Genomic DNA, 18,100 nt, shown 5'->3' on the forward strand with positions numbered 1-18,100 from the left:
GCCGGACATTACGCCGTCTCCACATCCAGCCTGATTGACCTTTGGACCAATGAGCCTTCAGAATATTGAATAGTCACATATATATATATATATATATATATATATATATATATATATATATAATATATTATACTGAAAAAGAATATAAATGCAACACTTTTGTCTTTGCTCCCATTTTTCATGAGCTGAACCCAAAGATCTAAGACATGTTCACTATACACAAAAGACTTATTTCTTTCAAATATTGTTCATCTATCCCACCTCACAGGGTGGCATATAAAGATGCTGATTAGACAGCATGACTATTGCACATGTGTGCCTTAGGTTGGCCACAATAAAAGGCCACCCTGACATATTCAGTTTTATTACACAGCACAATGCCACAGATGTCTCACGTTTTGAGAGAGCGTGCAATTGACATGCTAACTGCAGGAATGTCCACCAGAACTGTTGCCCCTGAATTGACTGTTCATTTCTCTACCATAAGCCGTTTCCAAAGGCGTTTCAGAGAATTTGACAGTACATCCAACCGGCCTCACAACCGTAGACCACGTGTAACTACACCAGCCTAGGACCTCCGCTTTTTGGATTACTGTTCCAACGAGAGGTGGAGGTACCTTTCCTGCTGTTCGGAGTCCTGGGTGCATACGCGCCCCCATCTAACTGTTCTTTGCTCCTCGCCAGCAGTACCAGGTCCGACACGCGGAGGCAGTGGCCACCTGGAAGTTCGGGACTTGGCGGCTCCAGTATTCCCGGGGTCCTGTGGCGGAGGAAGCCGTGTGGTTCCGGTCTTACCTTGGAGAGGCGTCTCCTATCTTCGAGCCTGCCCACACAACACTTTTGTGAATTGACTGTTGTCCATTGCTGTGATTGGTTGTATTCGTTGTGCACATTCACAACAGTAAAGCGTTGTTATTTGACTTACTCCATTGTCCGTTCATTTGCGCCCCTTGTTGTGGGTCCGTGTTCCTACACTTTCCCAACATCGTAGACATTTTCATGAGCTTACTTATCCTCATTCTGTCTTACTTTTGACAGATCAAGTTAGGCTGGTTAGTTGATTGTACGGTTCAGTTTGGGAAGTGTGGTCCACAGTTCCTTCCCTTAAGGAGTCAGGCTGGGCTCACCTTGGCTGGCTCTGCAGTGGTATCCCAATAACTTAGAATAGAATAGTTGTTTATTGTCATGGTATTTCTGTAATGTATTTCTCTGATGCCCAAACACATATTCTTTCTCTGAGCATATTTCTTTTCTGCTTCACTGAGTATGCGAGAGCAACAGGCCCCCAGTTTGAGAATACCTCCACAATCTTACACACCGCTGATGCATCAGCACCTACTACACCAGACAATTTTGGGTCAAAATACTGGAGTATGGGTGCAGAGAATATTAGCGTTTTTACCCTTTTAAAAGCGTCATCCTGCTGTGGGCCCCACATCCATGGCATACTGGCTTTCAAAAGTTCATTGAAGGGGTGAAGGGTTTAAGATAGGTGTGGTGTATACCTGCCAATATAGATCATCATGCCAGGCACCCTCTTCAACTCAGACACACTCAAGCATGAGAGACAGCATGAAAAATCCTGAAAGTTGGTCAGGGGTTTGGGGCCCACTGTAGGGGTTCCTGTGTTTTAGGCAAAATTAGACCCATTTTAAACCTTATTTTGGCAGCCAAGCAGATGATTGAAAAATGTCAGGATTACTTCATCTAGATTATCCTAAAAAAAAAAAATCAAGATTTTAGGGAAAATCCTGAAAATTCTCATTCTTATTGTTGAAGGGTGGTGATGGTGGACACCCTCTGTGACCATGGAGCTATGTCATCCTTCCTGATAACTTGCCCCAGAAATTCGAGAGACCTCTGCCTGAACTTCCACATTTGCTTGTTGAGCTTCAGGCCAGATTCTTTGATGGTCACCATTTTACAGATAACAGTTATGCTCTTCCATTGTAGCTCCAAACACCAAGATGTCATCCATGTAGGCAACTGTGCCTTCGTGGTCCTGCAGCAATTCCTGCATCTGTCTCTGGAATACCTGTGGTGTGGACGTAATTCTAAATGGGAGTCTTTTGACGTAATAGCTGCTTTTTGGAGTTATAAATCACTGTACTTGCATGGCAGCACGGTGGCTTAGTGGTTAGCGCCGTTGCCTCACAATGAGAAGGTCATGGCTCACAGGGTTGATTCCACCTGTGGCCTCAGAGTTTGCATGTTCACCCCATGTTTGTGTGGGTTCCCTCTGGGTGCTCCGGTTTCCTCCCATATCCAAAGACAGGTGAACTGGAAACTTTAAATTGTCCATAGGTGTGCACGTGAATGTGTTTGTCTGCCTATATGTGGCCCTGGTCCTATCCAGGGTGTACCCTGTCACATACGGGTGGGTTTTAATCTGAAGAGCGGTAGATGTGAAACAGTCTACTGCTGAATGCACTTCAGACAAAGTGTCGATCAGGAACAGGGCTGTTACCTCAGACTAAAACATCATACCTTTCCCCACTGAATTTTTTTGACCTACTTGTTTGGTGTCTCTCAGTAAAATATTGTAAAAGTGTTCAGAATAACATATGCACAAATAGTAATGTGACACAGAAGTAGACATTATGCAGGACCCGATGCCCACAGTTCTTACACAGATTTTAGCGCTTATCGCTGGTTTCTGGGGAGATCGCTCAAGGTTTGTTTAAATACTTGGGTAAAGCAACTTCTTCTGTTGAACAAATCTCCAGCATTGTAGATATTAATGCTGCTGGACCCAAGTGTACGAGAGTTAATGACTCCCAATGGACAGAACACTGGCTAATGTTATTCAATTTATTACACGCCAAATCACAACAAAAGTTGCCTCAAGGCACCTCACACAAAACAGTTCAAAATCCAAATTAAAATGAGTGAGTAAATTAAAAATACACAATTAAAAGACACAAGTAAAATAATAAACAGATTTAAAAAAATAAAAGCTAGTCATAAGAAAGGGAGTAAAAATACGCTTTTAGTCTTGACTTAAAAATGTCCACAGAATCTGTCTACCTCACGGTTGCAGGGAGACTGTTCCATAGACCAGGTGCACAATAAGAGAAGACTCTTTGACCTGCTGACTTCTTCTTCACCCTAGGAACACACAGTAGTCCCGCATCCTGCGACCGCACAACCCACGCCGGTACGTAGGGTTTCACAGATTGTGGTCCATCACAGTTTACTTCCCAGCCAAGACCAGTACCACTTTGCAGCTAAGTGGACTAGAACAATGCAGATGAAGTATTTTGTCTAAGGATTGGGAATCAAACCCAGATTTACCAGTATGTAAACCCAATGGGGTATCTGCTCCAAAATGTGGCATACAGCTTAAGCCTAACTCACAACTTTGCGTACGTGTAGTGGACACATACGGGTTGCAGGGTTTGGTAGCTCACAGCCGGGCTGCAGGAATCCAGGGGAATGTTTGGGATATAGGACTTGTCAAGTCCAGGTTGTACACCGAACTTGTAAAAAGCGTGGGAAAAATTGTGCTGTTACCCTGAGCAAAGCATATGTCTGACCCATGTGATCAATGTGTCTTCAGTGCACATGGAATGTGTGACTTGCAATTAACCAGTTTCACAAGCTAGGAGTACTGACCACCCTTGTGACACATGTGGTTAGCATGTTAGCTCATGCCTCTCCTCAGTTTCTATCATCTGCCTATAGAGGTCCAACAGCCTCAGTCATTGTGGTGGATCTTCTCTTCTACAATGCTACATGCTACAACAGCTGCCCAATATGTATACCCGGAGTCTTGCCACTTATGTCATGTGCAGGTCGAGTGCGCTGCATGCACGCCACACACAGAACGTGTAGAACGTGAGATGTACTTCTGTAATAGCAAGTATGCAGTACTTCTGTAGTACCTCTGAGGCACATCACCTGTACAATGACAATGTATCACTATTGCGTTTTACTGACATCGCAAAGCCCCTACTAGCTGTGCTCCTGACTTGGTTCAGGCGTACAAAAGGAGTACAAGTCCCTACGTTCTGTATGTGTTCTTGATTTTTTGCAAGACCCATTGAATTTGCATGTGCAAGACCAAAAGTGTCCACAAGCAGTGTGTGACCTTCTACGGCACTGAACACATGCAAGGCTCAAGCACGGTTTTGACACATTTTATCCCATAGACTGCCCGTAGTAGCACTTACAGCGGGTTGCGACTTAGGCGTTACTAAACTATACCTCCATCTGCATCATGCCCAAATCTCTACTTCAAGGATGTTATGGCTCATTTTCTCTCCTGGATTTAATACTCTGGTGGGTTTTTGTGACATGTTTTTGACCAACCACACACCTCAACCACCGATAAGCAGAAACTACACCTTAAATAATATCAATCAATCAGTGTTTCTAGGGTCAAAAAGGCACCTGGAGACGTGTATTGACTGATTTGGGAATAAAATATGCACTGACATTTCACAACACATAATTTTACTTCCACTATTCTTGACCTGGACCGAGGAAAGTGGACTCAGAGAGGTTGGTTTTGTTTTTCCATAATGCTACCCTTTGGCGTAAGAGCCATTCAGTGTCAGGAGTTTTTGCAGTATTGTGTTACTGATCACCGCATAAACATTTGTCCAAATTACATGCAGTTATGAGCTTCATGGAATTGTTGAGTCTTGTTAAATGTCGCGCAGCAGAGCTCAGGCAGCAGTGTCCTGTATTGTGTGTGGTGCACGTCTGTGACGACTGATAAACACCTGCTCCTGCATGTCACCCTGAGTGCGAGCGCACATTTGCTGCTTGAACACGACAGACATTTGGAAGACCAATCAATCAATCTGGACTTAAAATGCCAACACGTAAAGACAAGAGGAAAGAATACTTGTCTGTGAAAGACCTGCATAAACTTTGGACTCATGTAAACTACGCCTCAATCATATTGATGAGGGTCTGGCCAAACATCTATATCGGGAACGTGTAAGTATACTGAGGATGGGGATTAATCTAGCACAGGTCAAAACTGCATCGCAAGATCATTTTTGACATGAACAGCGTATATCCCAGCTAACACATAATGTTTTGGGAACATTATATATTGGTTATATTTAGGGTATGGTTATCAGAACATTCCTAGAATGTGTTGAGGGAAATTTGACAAATATATTAATTCTAGTCTCATCGTCTTTCTTTCTAGATTATAACTTTAGGTAACGTTACCAGAATGTTCTGAGAACCAAAAAGAAACTGTCTTTAAAAATGTTCCCAGGACGTTAGGTCTAACGTTCTCAAAATGTTTGCACTAACGTTACTGTCAAACGTTCTGGGAACCAAAAAGACTGTCCTTAGAAATGTTTCCAGAGCGTTAGGTGTAACGTTCTCTAGTCTAACATCTCAAAAACGTTTGTGCTAATGTTATTGTCAAATGTTCTGGGAACAAAAAAGAAACTTTCTTTAAAAATTTTCCCAGAATATTAGGTCTAACATTCTCAAAAGGTTTGCGCTAACGTTACTGTCAAAATGATCTGGGAACCAAAAGACTGCCCTTAGAAATGTTCCCAGAATGTTAGGTGTAACGTTCTCTAGGTCTAACGTTATCAAAATGTTTGTGCTAATGTATTGTCAAATGTTCTGGGAAACCAAAAAAAAGAAACTTTCTTTAAAAATTTTCCCAAACATTAGGTCTAACGTTCTCAAAATGTTTGTGCTAACATTATTACCAAATGTTCTGATAACTAAAAAAAAAAAAAAACTTCCTGTTGGGAAAGTGTAGTGACACGGACCCACAACAGGGGGGCGCAAATGATCGGACAATGAAAGAGTCGAATATGAAACTTTACTGTTGTGAAGAGCACAACAAAAACACAGAGGATTACAGAATTTGAGCAAACAGTCAATCCACAAAGGTAACGTGTGGGCCCTCTGGTGGTGGGCCAGCAGTACCTCCTCTTCTGGCGGCCCACACAACAGGACCCCCCCTCAACGGGCGCCTCCTGGCGCCCGACCAGGCTTGTCGGGTGACGGCAGTAGAAATCGTCCAGGAGGGCCGGGTCCAGGATGAAGCTCCTCTTTACCCAGGAGCGTTCTCGGGTCCATACCCCTCCCAGTCCACCAATACTGGAATCCCCGGCCCATTCGACGGACGTCCAGGAGCCGGCGCACTGTCCAAGCCGGCTCCCCGTCGATGATCTGGGCAGGAGCCGGTGCCGGACCGGGAGCACAGAGGGGTGAGTTGAGGTGTGGTTTAATCCGGGAGACATGAAAACAGGGTGGATCCGCAGTGAAGCCGGGAGTTGGAGCTTCACTGCAGCAGGACTGAGGATTTTGATGATCTTGAAGGGTCCAATCAATCAATCAATCAACTTTTTTCTTGTATAGCGCCAAATCACAACAAACAGTTGCCCCAAGGCGCTCCACATTGCAAGGCAAGGCCATACAATAATTATGAAACACAGTCTACGTCTAAAGAAACATAACCAAGGGATGGTCCAGGGTCACCCGATCCAGCCCTAACTATAAGCCTTAGCGAAAAGGAAAGTTTTAAGCCTAATCTTAAAAGTAGAGAGGGTATCTGTCTCCCTGATCTGAATTGGGAGCTGGTTCCACAGGAGAGGAGCCTGAAAGCTGAAGGCTCTGCCTCCCATTCTACTCTTACAAACCCTAGGAACTACAAGTAAGCCCGCAGTCTGAGAGCGAAGCGCTCTAATGGGGTAATATGGTACTATGAGGTCCTAAGATAAGATGGGACCTGATTATTCAAACCCTTATAAGTAAGAAGAAGAATTTTAAATTCTATTCTAGCATTAACAGGAAGCCAATGAAGGGAGGCCAACACGGGTGAGATATGCTCTCTCCTGCTAGTCCCCCGTCAGTACTCTAGCTGCAGCATTCTGAACCAACTGAAGGCTTTTTAGGGAACTTTTAGGACAACCTGATAATAATGAATTACAATAGTCCAGCCTAGAGGAAACAATGCATGAATTAGTTTTTCAGCATCACTCTGAGACAAGACCTTTCTGATTTTAGAGATATTGCGTAAATGCAAAAAGGCAGTCCTACATATTTGTTTAATATGCGCTTTGAATGACATATCCTGATCAAAAATAACTCCAAGATTTCTCACAGTATTACTAGAGATCAGGGAAATGCATCCAGAGTACCGATCTGGTAGACACCATGCTTCTAAGATTTGTGGGGCCAGTACAATAACTTCAGTTTTATCTGAGTTTAAAAGCAGGAAATTAGAGGTCATCCATGTCTTTATGTCTGTAAGACAATCCTGCAGTTTAGCTAATTGGTGCGTATCCTCTGGCTTCATGGATAGATAAAGCTGGGTATCATCTCCGTAACAATGAAATTTAAGCAATACCGTCTAATAATACTGCCCAAGCGAAGCATGTATAAAGTGAATAAAATTGGTCCTAGCACAGAACCTTGTGGAACTCATAATTAACTTTAGTCTGTGAAGAAGATTCCCCATTTACCTGAACAAACTGTAATCTATTAGACAAATATGATTTCAACCACCGCAGCGCAATGCCTTTAATACCTATGACATGCTCTAATCTCTGTAATAAAATTTTATGGTCAACAGTATCAAAAGCAGCACTGAGGTCTAACAGAACAAGCACAGAGATAAGTCCACTGTCCGAAGCCATAAGAAGATCATTTGTAACCTTCACTAATGCTGTTTCTGTACTATGATGAATTCTAAAACCTGACTGAACTCTTCAAATAGACCATTCCTCTGCAGGTGATCAGTTAGCTGTTTTACAACTACCCTCTCAAGAATCTTTGAGAGAAAAGGAAGGTTGGAGATTGGCCTATAATTAGCTAAGATAGCTGGTCAAGTGATGGCTTTTAAGTAATGGTTTAATTACTGCCACCTTAAAGGCCTGTGGTACATAACCAACTAACAAAGATAGATTGATCATATTTAAGATTGAAGCATTAAATAATGGTAGGACTTCCTTGAGCAGCCTGGCAGGAATGGGGGTCTAATAGCATGTTGATGGTTTGGATGAAGTAACTAATGAAAATAACTCAGACAGAACAATCGGAGAGAAAGAGTCTAAACCAAATACCGGCATCACTGAAAGCAGCCAAAGATAACGATACATCTTTGGGATGGTTATGAGTAATTTTTTCTCTAATAGTCAAAATTTTGTTAGCAAAGAAAGTCATGAAGTCATTACTAGTTAAAGTTAATGGAATACTCAGCTCAATAGAGCTCTGACTCTTTGTCAGCCTGGCTACAGTGCTGAAAAGAAACCTGGGGTTGTTCTTATTTTCTTCAATTAGTGATGAGTAGAAAGATGTCCTAGCTTCACGAAGGGCTTTCTTATAGAGCAACAAACTCTTTTTCCAGGCTAAGTGAAGATCTTCTAAATTAGTGAGACGCCATTTCCTCTCCAACTTACGGGTTATCTGCTTTAAGCTACGAGTTTGTGAGTTATACCACGGAGTCAGACACTTCTGATTTAAAGCTCTCTTTTTCAGAGGAGCTACAGCATCCAAAGTTGTCTTCAATGAGGATGTAAAACTATGACAAGATACTCTAACTCCCTTACAGAGTTTAGGTAGCTACTCTGCTCTGTGTTGGTATATGACATTAGAGAACATAAGAAGGAATCATATCCTTAAACCTAGTTACAGCGCTTTCTGAAAGACTTCTAGTGTAATGAAACTTATTCCCCACTGCAGGGTAGTCCATCAGGGTAAATGTAAATGTTATTAAAAAATGATCAGACAAAAGGGAGTTTTCAGGGAATACTGTTAAGTCTTCTATTTCCATACCATAAGTCAGAACAAGATCTAAAATATGATTAAAGTGGTGGGTGGACTCATTTACTTTTTGAGCAAAGCCGATAGAGTCTAATAATAGATTAAATGCAGTGTTGAGGCTGTCATTCTCAGCATCTGTGTGGATGTTAAAATCGCCCACTATAATTATCTTATCTGAGCTAAGCACTAAGTCAGACAAAAGGTCTGAAAATTCACAGAGAAACTCACAGTAACGACCAGGTGGACGATAGATAATAACAAATAAAACTGGTTTTTGGGACTTCCAATTTGGATGGACAAGACTAAGAGACAAGCTTTCAAATGAATTAAAGCTCTGTCTAGGTTTTTGATTAATTAATAAGCTGGAATGGAAGATTGCTGCTAATCCTCCGCCCCGGCCCGTGCTACGAGCATTCTGACAGTTAGTGTGACTCGGGGGTGTTGACTCATTTAAACTAACATATTCATCCTGCGTTAACCAAGTTTCTGTTAGGCAGAATAAATCAATACGTTGATCAATTATTATATCATTTACCAACAGGGACTTAGAAGAAAGAGACCTAATGTTTAATAGACCACATTTAACTGTTTTAGTCTGTGGTGCAATTGAAGGTGCTATATTATTTTTTCTTTTGAATTTTTATGCTTAAATAGATTTTTGCTAGTTATTGGTGGTCTGGGAGCAGGCACCGTCTCTACGGGGATGGGGTAATAGGGGGATGGCAGGGGGAGAGAAGCTGCAGAGAGGTGTATAAGACCACAGCTTTGCCTCCTGGTCCCAACGCTAGACAGTCACAGTTTGGAGGATCCCAAAAAATTGGCCAGATTTCTAGAAATGAGAGCTGCTCCCTCTAAAGTGGGATGGATGCCGTCTCTCCTAACAAGACCAGGTTTTCCCCAGAAGCTTTGCCAATTATCAATGAAGCCCACCTCATTTTTTGGACACCACTCAGACAGCCAGCAATTCAAGGAGAACATGCGGCTAAACATGTCACTCCCGGTCCAATGAATCTGTCCATCAGTTTGGGGGAGTCCACCTGCAGGGGAATGTCCTTAGTTGATAACCACACCTCCTGCCCGGGCTGGTATGCAGGGGCCGGGGACCGCCAGCAGTCTGCATGGGTCTTAGCCCATGCACACAAAGCACTCCCCGCGGGCCAGCCTCCTCTGTCTGTTAGGTGGTCTAAATGTGGCCCTGCTCATGTCCATAGCTTCGTCAGCAGGGGGAGCTGTAGCCACACGGAGCGTTGAGGCTGTGGAGCGTGGGGAGGGCGGAACCTTTTCGGACCCGGAAGAGAGAGAGACGGCGCGTGCCCGGCCACGTCCTTCATCTCGCTCCCGACGGCATTCCTCTAACCGATTGTCTAACCATATGACGAGATCAATAAGCCCATCTAGATCCCGCGGTTCTTCCTTGGCTACCAGGTGCTCCTTCAGGACCGACGACAGTCCGTTTATGAAGGTTTATGAACGTTATTCCAGCTGGACCTCGCAGCTGCGATGCGGAAGTCGACTGCATATTCGGCTGTGCTCCGGCGCCCCTGTCTCATAGACTGCAGCACAGTTGAAGCAGTCTCTCCTCTATTAGGGTGATCAAAAACCGTTTTGAACTCCCTCACAAACCCAGTATAAGTGGTAAGGAGCCGTGAATTTTGCTCCCAAAGCGCTGTAGCCCAAGCGCGTGCCTCACCACGAAGCAAGTTAATTACATAAGCCACCTTACTGGCGTCAGACGCGTACATGATGGGACGTTGTGCAAAGACGAGCGAACACTGCATAAGAAAGTCCGCGCACGTCTCCACACAACCTCGGTACGGCTCTGGCGGACTTATGTATGCTTCAGGGGATGGTGGGGGGGGTCATTGAACGACCAGTGGAACGTCCATATTCTGCACCGGGTCGGCAGGAGGAGGAGCTGCAGCAGTGCCCTGAGCGTGTGCTTCCACCTGCGCGGTGAGAGCCTCCATCCTGCGGTTAAGGATGACGTTTTGCTCGGTCATCAAATCCAACCCAGCGGTAAAGGCGGTGAGGATTTGCTGCAACTCACCAATCACGCCTCCTGCAGACGCCTGTGCACCCTGCTCTTCCATTGGTTGTCCAACAGATGGTTGACGCCCCTCGGGATCCATGACGCTGGCCGAGATATCCTGTTGGGAAAGTGTAGTGACACGGACCCACAACAGGGAGCGCAAATGATCGGACAATGAAAGAGTCGAATATGAACACTTTACTGTTGTGAAAGAGCACAACAAAAACACAGAGGATTACAGAATTTGAGCAAACAGTCAATCCACAAAGGTGACGTGTGGGCAGGCTCGAGGATAGAAGACGTCTGTCCTGAGAAGAACCGGAACCACACGATTTCCTCCACCACCGAACCTGGAGAATACTGGAGCCGCCAAGTTCCCAGTCCCCAGGTGGCCACCGTCTCTGAGTGTCGGATCTGGTACTGCTGGCGAGGAGCAAAAACAGTCATATGTGGGTGCGTGCACACCCAGTAACAACAATGGTGGGAATTCCACCTCCACCTCTAACACACACTTGTGCAGCTCCTGTCTAGCCACTTATCTGGTTGGGGTGTGAAGCGAAGCCGTCGCTGATCACACCAAACGCCAATCTCTCAGATAGGGAACACAACAGGAAAGCAGCTGCAAAAAGAGTTCAGACTAAGACACAGTTAAGGCTGAGAATATTACCTTCACAGGTAGATGATATCTCGGCAACGAGGTGGAGATGACGTCCGGTTTTTATGGAGTGGAATGATGAAGTGTAGATGGATGAAAGCTGTCACCCCCGGCTGTGTCCGTGGCGGCAGCGCCCTCTCGTGCCTGAAGCCCGCACTTCAGGTAGGGCGCCCTCTGGTGGTGGGCCAGCAGTACCTTCTCTTCTGGCGGCCCACACAACACTTACCTCTGAAACATTCTGAGAACTTTCTGTTAAATGTTGGCAAACGTTCTTATAACGTTTTGGGAACTTTATTTTGTAAGATGGGTAGGAACCTTATGTTTACATCCACCAGGGATGTAATAAAATCATCTGCATTTATTTATTTGTCTGTCTGTTAGCAAGATTACGTCAAACCTACTGCACAGATTTTGCCGAAATTTTCACCACAGATATTAGGCCATGGAAGACTCCACTGAATTTTGGAGGTGATCTGAATCCGGAATCAAGATCTCTTGGTCAGCTGGTCGGTCGGTCGGTCGGCCGATCGATCGATAGATAGATAGCAGAACAGACAGTATAAATTAATCAATAAAAAAGAAAACACAGCCAGACAAACACAGCCAGACAAACACAGCCAGACAAACACAGCGGACAATCCCCAAAAACAGCAACAAAAATCTATAAGCCTAGTTCATCATATTATAAGAAGCAATCATATTGTTCTTACAGAGCCTTTTAAAGCTGACTAATGTACCAGATAATTTGATGTTATCAGGACAATTATTCCAAATATTAACACCTTTAACAGAAATGCAATGACTTTTGACAGTAGTTCGAATCTTTGACTTTTCAAATACTAACATTCCTCTTAAATTGTAACTGGACTCCCTAATTTTAAACAGATCCTGGACATGATGAGGAAAAAGTTTGATTTTGACTTTATACGTGATTTGAATTGTGGCATACTCAACCAAGTCCCAGAATTTTAAAATATACTCAACAAAAATATAAACGCAACACTTTTGGTTTTGCTCCCATTTTGTATGAGATTAACTCAACGATCTAAAACTTTTTCCACATACACAATATCACCATTTCCCTCAAATACTGTGCACAAACCAGTCTAAATCTGTGATAGTGAGCACTTCTCCTTTGCTGAGATAATCCATCCCACCTCACAGGTGTGCCATACCAAGATGCTGATTAGACACCATGATTAGTGCACAGGTGTGCCTTAGACTGCCCACAATAAAAGGCCACTCTGAAAGGTGCAGTTTTGTTTTATTGGGGGGGGATACCAGTCAGTATCTGGTGTGACCACCATTTGCCTCATGCAGTGCAACACATCTCCTTCGCATCATCCGTGAAGAGAACACCTCTCCAACGTGCCAAACGGCAGCAAATGTGAGCATTTGCCCACTCAAATCGGTTACGACGCCGAACTGCAGTCGGGTCGAGACCCCGATGAGGACGACGAGCATGCAGATGAGCTTCCCTGAGACAGTTTCTGACAGTTTGTGCAGAAATTCTTTGGTTATGCAAACCGATTGTTTCAGCAGCTGTGCGAGTGGCTGGTCTCAGATGATCTTGGAGGTGAACATGCTGGATGTGGAGGTCCTGGGCTGGTGTGGTTACACGTGGTCTGCGGTTGTGAGGCTGGTTGGATGTACTGCCAAATTCTCTGAAACGCCTTTGGAGACGGCTTATGGTAGAGAAATGAACATTCAATACACGAGCAACAGTTCTGGTTGACATTCCTGCTGTCAGCATGCCAATTGCACGCTCCTTCAAAGCTTGCAACATCTGTGGCATTGTGCTGTGTGATAAAACTGCACCTTTCAGAGTGGCCTTTTATTGTGGGCAGTCTAAGGCACACCTGTGCACTAATCATGGTGTCTAATCAGCATCTTGATATGGCACACCTGTGAGGTGGGATGGATTATCTCAACAAAGGAGAATTGCTCACTATCACAGATTTAGAGTGGTTTGTGAACAATATTTGAGAGAAATGCTGTTATTGTATATGTGGAAAAAGTTTTAGGTCTTTGAGTTCATCTCATACAAAATGGGAGCAAAACCAAAAGTGTTGAGTATATGTAAACCGACAAATAATGGGTTTGTTGGTTCATGGTAGGGTTTGTCACTAATAATTCTTATGGCTTTCTTTTGTAGTAAAAATAATGATTTTGTATTAGTTTTGTATGTGTTTCTCCAAATCTCAATGCAATAGGTCACATATGGAACAAGTAATGAATGATATAAAATAGTTGATGAATGTTGCAAGAGGAAGTCTTTTGCTTTATACAGAATTGCAATGGCTTTAGACATTTTAGATTTAACATAATTGATATGTGTTTTCCAGCTTAATTTGTCATCAATAAAAACCCCAAGAAATTTTGTTTCAGTTACAAGCTCAATTTCAGTATCACGTAATTTCTGCATTCTAACTACCTCGGTGACTTCGGCCTGGGTAATGGATGAGTCTGCCTCTGAGTCCCCAGTCTCTGCTTCCTCTTCGGAAGACGTGACGATGGGATTGAGGAGATCTTCGAAGTATTCCTTCCACCGCCCGACAACATTCCCAGTCAGGGTCAACAGCTCCCCACCCGCACCGTAGACAGTGTTGGTGGAGAGCTGCTTCCGCCTCCTGAGGCATCAGACGGTTTGCCAGAATTTCTTCGAGGCTGACCGATAGTCCTCCTCCATGGCCTCCCCGAACTCCTCCCAGACCCGAGTTTTTGCCTCTGCGACCGCACGGGCTGCAGCACGCTTGGCCTGCTGGTACCTGTCAGCTGCCTCCGGGGTCGCACCTACCAACAAAGACAAGTAGGACTCCTTCTTCAGTTTGACGGCATCCCTTAGTTCCAGCGTCCACCACCGGGTTCAGGGATTGCTGCCGCGACTGGCACCAGAGACCTTGTGACCACAGCTATGAGCAGCCACATCGACAATGGAGGTGGAGAACATGGTCCACTCGGACTCCATGTCTCCAACCTCCCCCGGGATGGGAGAAGCTCTCCCGGAGGTGGGAGTTGAAGACCTCGCTGACAGAGGGTTCCGCCAGTCGTTCCCAGCAGACCCTCACGATACGTTTGGGCCTGCCAGGTCTGACTGGCTTCCTCCCCTCCCAGCGGATCCAACTCACCACCAGGTGGTGATCAGTCGACAGCTCAGCCCCTCTCTTCACTCGAGTGTCCGAGACACATGGACACATGGCCGAAGGTCAGATGATACAACTACAAAGTCGATCATCGACCTCCGGCTCAGGGTGTCCTGGTGTCACGTGCACTTATGGACACCCTTGTGCTCGAACATGGTGTTCATGATAGACAAACTGTGACTAGCACAGAAGTCCAACAACTGAACACCACTCGGGTTCAGATCGGGGAGGCCGTGCTTCCCGATCACCCCCCTCCAGGTCTCACTGTCGGCACCCACGTGGGCGTTGAAATCCCCCAGGAGAACAATGGAGTCCCCAGTCTGAGCGCTATCTAGTACCCCTCCCAGGGACTCCAAGAAGGTCGGGTACTCTGCACTGCCGCTCGGCCCGTAGGCCGAGACAACAGTGAGAGACCTGTCCCCGACCCGAAGGCGTAGGGACGTGACCCTCTCGTTCACTGGTGTGAACTCCAACACATGGCGACTGAGCTGCCACGTGTAACGTGGAGTTGCGTCAAGAAGAGCATTCGCTATTAAACTTGTGCCAAATCAACATGCAGACCCACCTTGGATCTACTGTGGCGACCCCTATTGAAAACAAGGAAGCAGCCAAAGGGCCATAGTTTACCTTTATATAGTCCAAGCACAAGCATTCAGAGAATGTTTGGCTAACGTTCACACAACATTTGTGGTAATGTTACTATCAAATGTTCTGGGAACAAAAAAAACCCCTTCCTTAAAAACGTTCCTAGAACTTTACAGCTAACATTCTGATAATGTTCTTGTACATTTTGGGAACTTTATGTTATTAGCTGGGATGATGTTCTATTTGCTGTTCAGTTAAGTCTTGTTTTCTGTGTCTTTGTCTTGCTAGGACAGCAGCCCAAAACAAGTCTACCTTGTTGAAATTAGGTATAACTCACATATTAAATGCTGCTCACTCCAAGCGTGGCAGCATAGGGAACCAAAGCTTTTATGGCAACGACTTTGTATATTGCGGCATTCCAGCAGAAGACTCGACACACTTTGACCTGGATGTGTACTTCCAGCCTGCTGCCAATTTCATTCATGAAGCTCTAAAGGCACCTGATGGTAAGATGCCCCGAGGGTTTACTCCGGTAGTACACAGTCAATTAGAAGAGCAGTCAGAGAGTGCGCACCTCTGGCTGGGTAATAATGGCCAAATATCATTACCAACCACAACTGTGGCATTAGCGACAATTTGGTGAATAGGGATGGAATTTTTGAACAGCTCGAAAATTTTACCCTGATTTTAAAACTGGTGCAGATTATGGCCGTAACTACTTCATATACCAAGTTTGACAAAGATGAATCAAGAAATTACTATGATACTTCAAAATGCACCCTGATTTGTTATTCAGGGTGAAACAGAATGGAACGGTGGTCTGCGGAACTGCACCCTTGGACCTGAGCCTTTACACCAATTAATGGTGCAAAAAGACATATTATGACAACCGTTATCATCACGCTATGTCAAAGATGACATTTACAACACACGTGAATGATCAAAATCCATCATCCTTTTTTTTTTATTCAAAGGTATTGGTTTATTAATGAAAAAGCTTGAGTTTGGATCCCTGCCTGTTCAGCCACATGCCGCCATCTTCGATTAAATCCATCATGAATCACTGCTTTAAGGCGCTCACCTTGGTCACGTTGTAAACCACAATCTGAAAGTGAACTTAACGCTCCGCCAATAAACACTTAGCGGATCGCAAACCAGCTTTAGAGGTGCACACCGCCACCTACTGTATCGGAGTGTGTGGAATTATGGCATTAATTATTCTAAGTCAATACACTACAGAACATGAAAAAGTAAAATGAAAAATAAATAATCAAAGCGTAGAATATCTTAACACTGTTAGGAAAGAGCACAGTTTTGCTAGTTTTAGCATAATTATGCAGCGGTTTTAAAAAGAGTAAATAAGAGCATTATTGTGAGTACGCTAGTTGATGTGCTGATTTCAATGATGATCTTAATTTTTCTATTTTTTATTATGGCAAATGCCTAGAATGTGGTAATTACTCTTCTCCTGTTCAAAGGCAAGTACCTCTGCTAGTATCTGTAACACAACAGTAAAACAAAGAAGCGACACTCACAATGAAAACAACCATAATTTACCTGTTTGTTATTGGGTTATGCAAATTTCTTTGTGAGTCAGTGTAAAGATAATATGTGGCATTGGGTTTGACCATTGATATTGGAGTTTCATAGTTCCTCAAAGTAACCATTCTAAATTAATGTGACCTTTCAAGATCATCCAAAATCTAAAGTCATGTGACCAATAGAAAGATAACTAAACAGCTTCCTATTAGTCTTCCATCATAGCCACCAGTATATCTATAATAAATTCCTTGAAATAGCGAATCTAAATGAGATTGACCTTTCAAGGTCACCCAAGGTAGAGGGGTCGTGTGATCAATAGTAAGGTGATTTATGATGTTATATTAGAGTTTTGCAGTCACAATAGACATAGACATTCTAAATACATATCAACTCTTTATAAGCATCAGGCCCAAATGATTCTTAAAATCAAATCACTTTGTAGTTGGACGACCTTCAAACATTTGAGCTACACTGCAAAAATATTTCAATTTAAGAATTAATGCACTTTAAAAAAAAAATTGCTTCATGAATCCTCAGTTAGCCCTTTCAAATACTTATTCTCCATCATCCCATCCTTTCAGTGCAACCTGTCACCAGAATGTAACTCCTTTGGTGTCAAAGTGTCCGATAAGACTCCAGGCAGCAGTAATAATGAGGGTCTTACTTGGCAGAATTTAGGTCTGTACTGTGACTATAGTTCCATTCAAAGTAGTTAATATACAGACAAGGTGGGATTAAAGTGATGGCCCGGCTCGGTCTGTAAAGGGACCTCAAATGAACAAAGACGAGGATTGTGGGATCTATTTTTAGCTCAGTGTGGCAAAAAAAGACCAGGAGCAGTGTTGTGACGTGTACTCATGTATGATATTAATAAGACTGAGGCTTCTCGCTAATCCTTCACATCCCTCTGTGTTGTACAGGGAAAGTTCTGGTGCACTGCATCATGGGAATGAGCCGCTCCTCTACCTTGGTGCTGGCGTACCTCATGATCTATCACCACATCCCGCTCAAGCTGGCTCTGCAGAAACTGATCCAAAAGAGAGCCATCTACCCCAATCGCAATTTCCTGGCTTTGCTGTTGGATCTGGATCTTCAGCTGATGAGAAAAAAGAAATCATGTCAGATCCTGTAATCAAGATTTAAAGTTTTTTTTTTTTTTTTAATCCAATTTTATCTGGTGTAAATGTGCGGGACTATAAGCTCGGCAACGTTTTGTGAGACCTTTTTGTCAGTGTGGTGCTAATCGTCTCAACTACAAAGTTAAATTTATAGAGTACAATCACTAAATAGTAGAGCAGAACAAAATACATTATTTTCACGCAAAGGAGTGTAGCAGGGTCATTTTTGAGCCAGCTATATGCTAAACAATCAAGCTAGCTGAGTTGCTGAGTCATT

The 18,100-nt window shown here is 43.9% G+C and overlaps 1 protein-coding gene across 1 annotated transcript; it reads left to right on the forward strand.

Annotated features, from left to right (window-relative positions):
* The first annotated feature begins 2,600 nt into the window (after positions 1-2,600).
* Positions 2,601-17,840, forward strand: LOC117530550 (dual specificity protein phosphatase 13-like). Its single transcript, XM_034193444.1, has 3 exons — positions 2,601-2,674; positions 15,452-15,669; positions 17,626-17,840. Exons 1-3 carry the CDS (start codon positions 2,601-2,603, stop codon positions 17,835-17,837), a joined length of 504 nt encoding a protein of 167 aa, XP_034049335.1. The 3' UTR covers positions 17,838-17,840.
* Positions 17,841-18,100: the final 260 nt, after the last annotated feature.

The sequence above is a fragment of the Thalassophryne amazonica genome, chromosome 18 (assembly GCF_902500255.1).
Source record: "Thalassophryne amazonica chromosome 18, fThaAma1.1, whole genome shotgun sequence".
NCBI classification, from domain to species: Eukaryota; Metazoa; Chordata; class Actinopteri; order Batrachoidiformes; family Batrachoididae; genus Thalassophryne; species Thalassophryne amazonica.

Bases quoted from the DNA above. Each gene is read 5' to 3' on its own strand.
- LOC117530550 (XM_034193444.1), top strand. From the start codon at position 2,601: ATGCAGGACCCGATGCCCACAGTTCTTACACAGATTTTAGCGCTTATC. The intron at 2,675-15,451 runs GTTTGTTTAAAT...TTGTCTTGCTAG, and splicing joins TTCTGGGGAGATCGCTCAAG to GACAGCAGCCCAAAACAAGT. The intron at 15,670-17,625 runs GTAAGATGCCCC...TGTGTTGTACAG, and splicing joins AGCTCTAAAGGCACCTGATG to GGAAAGTTCTGGTGCACTGC.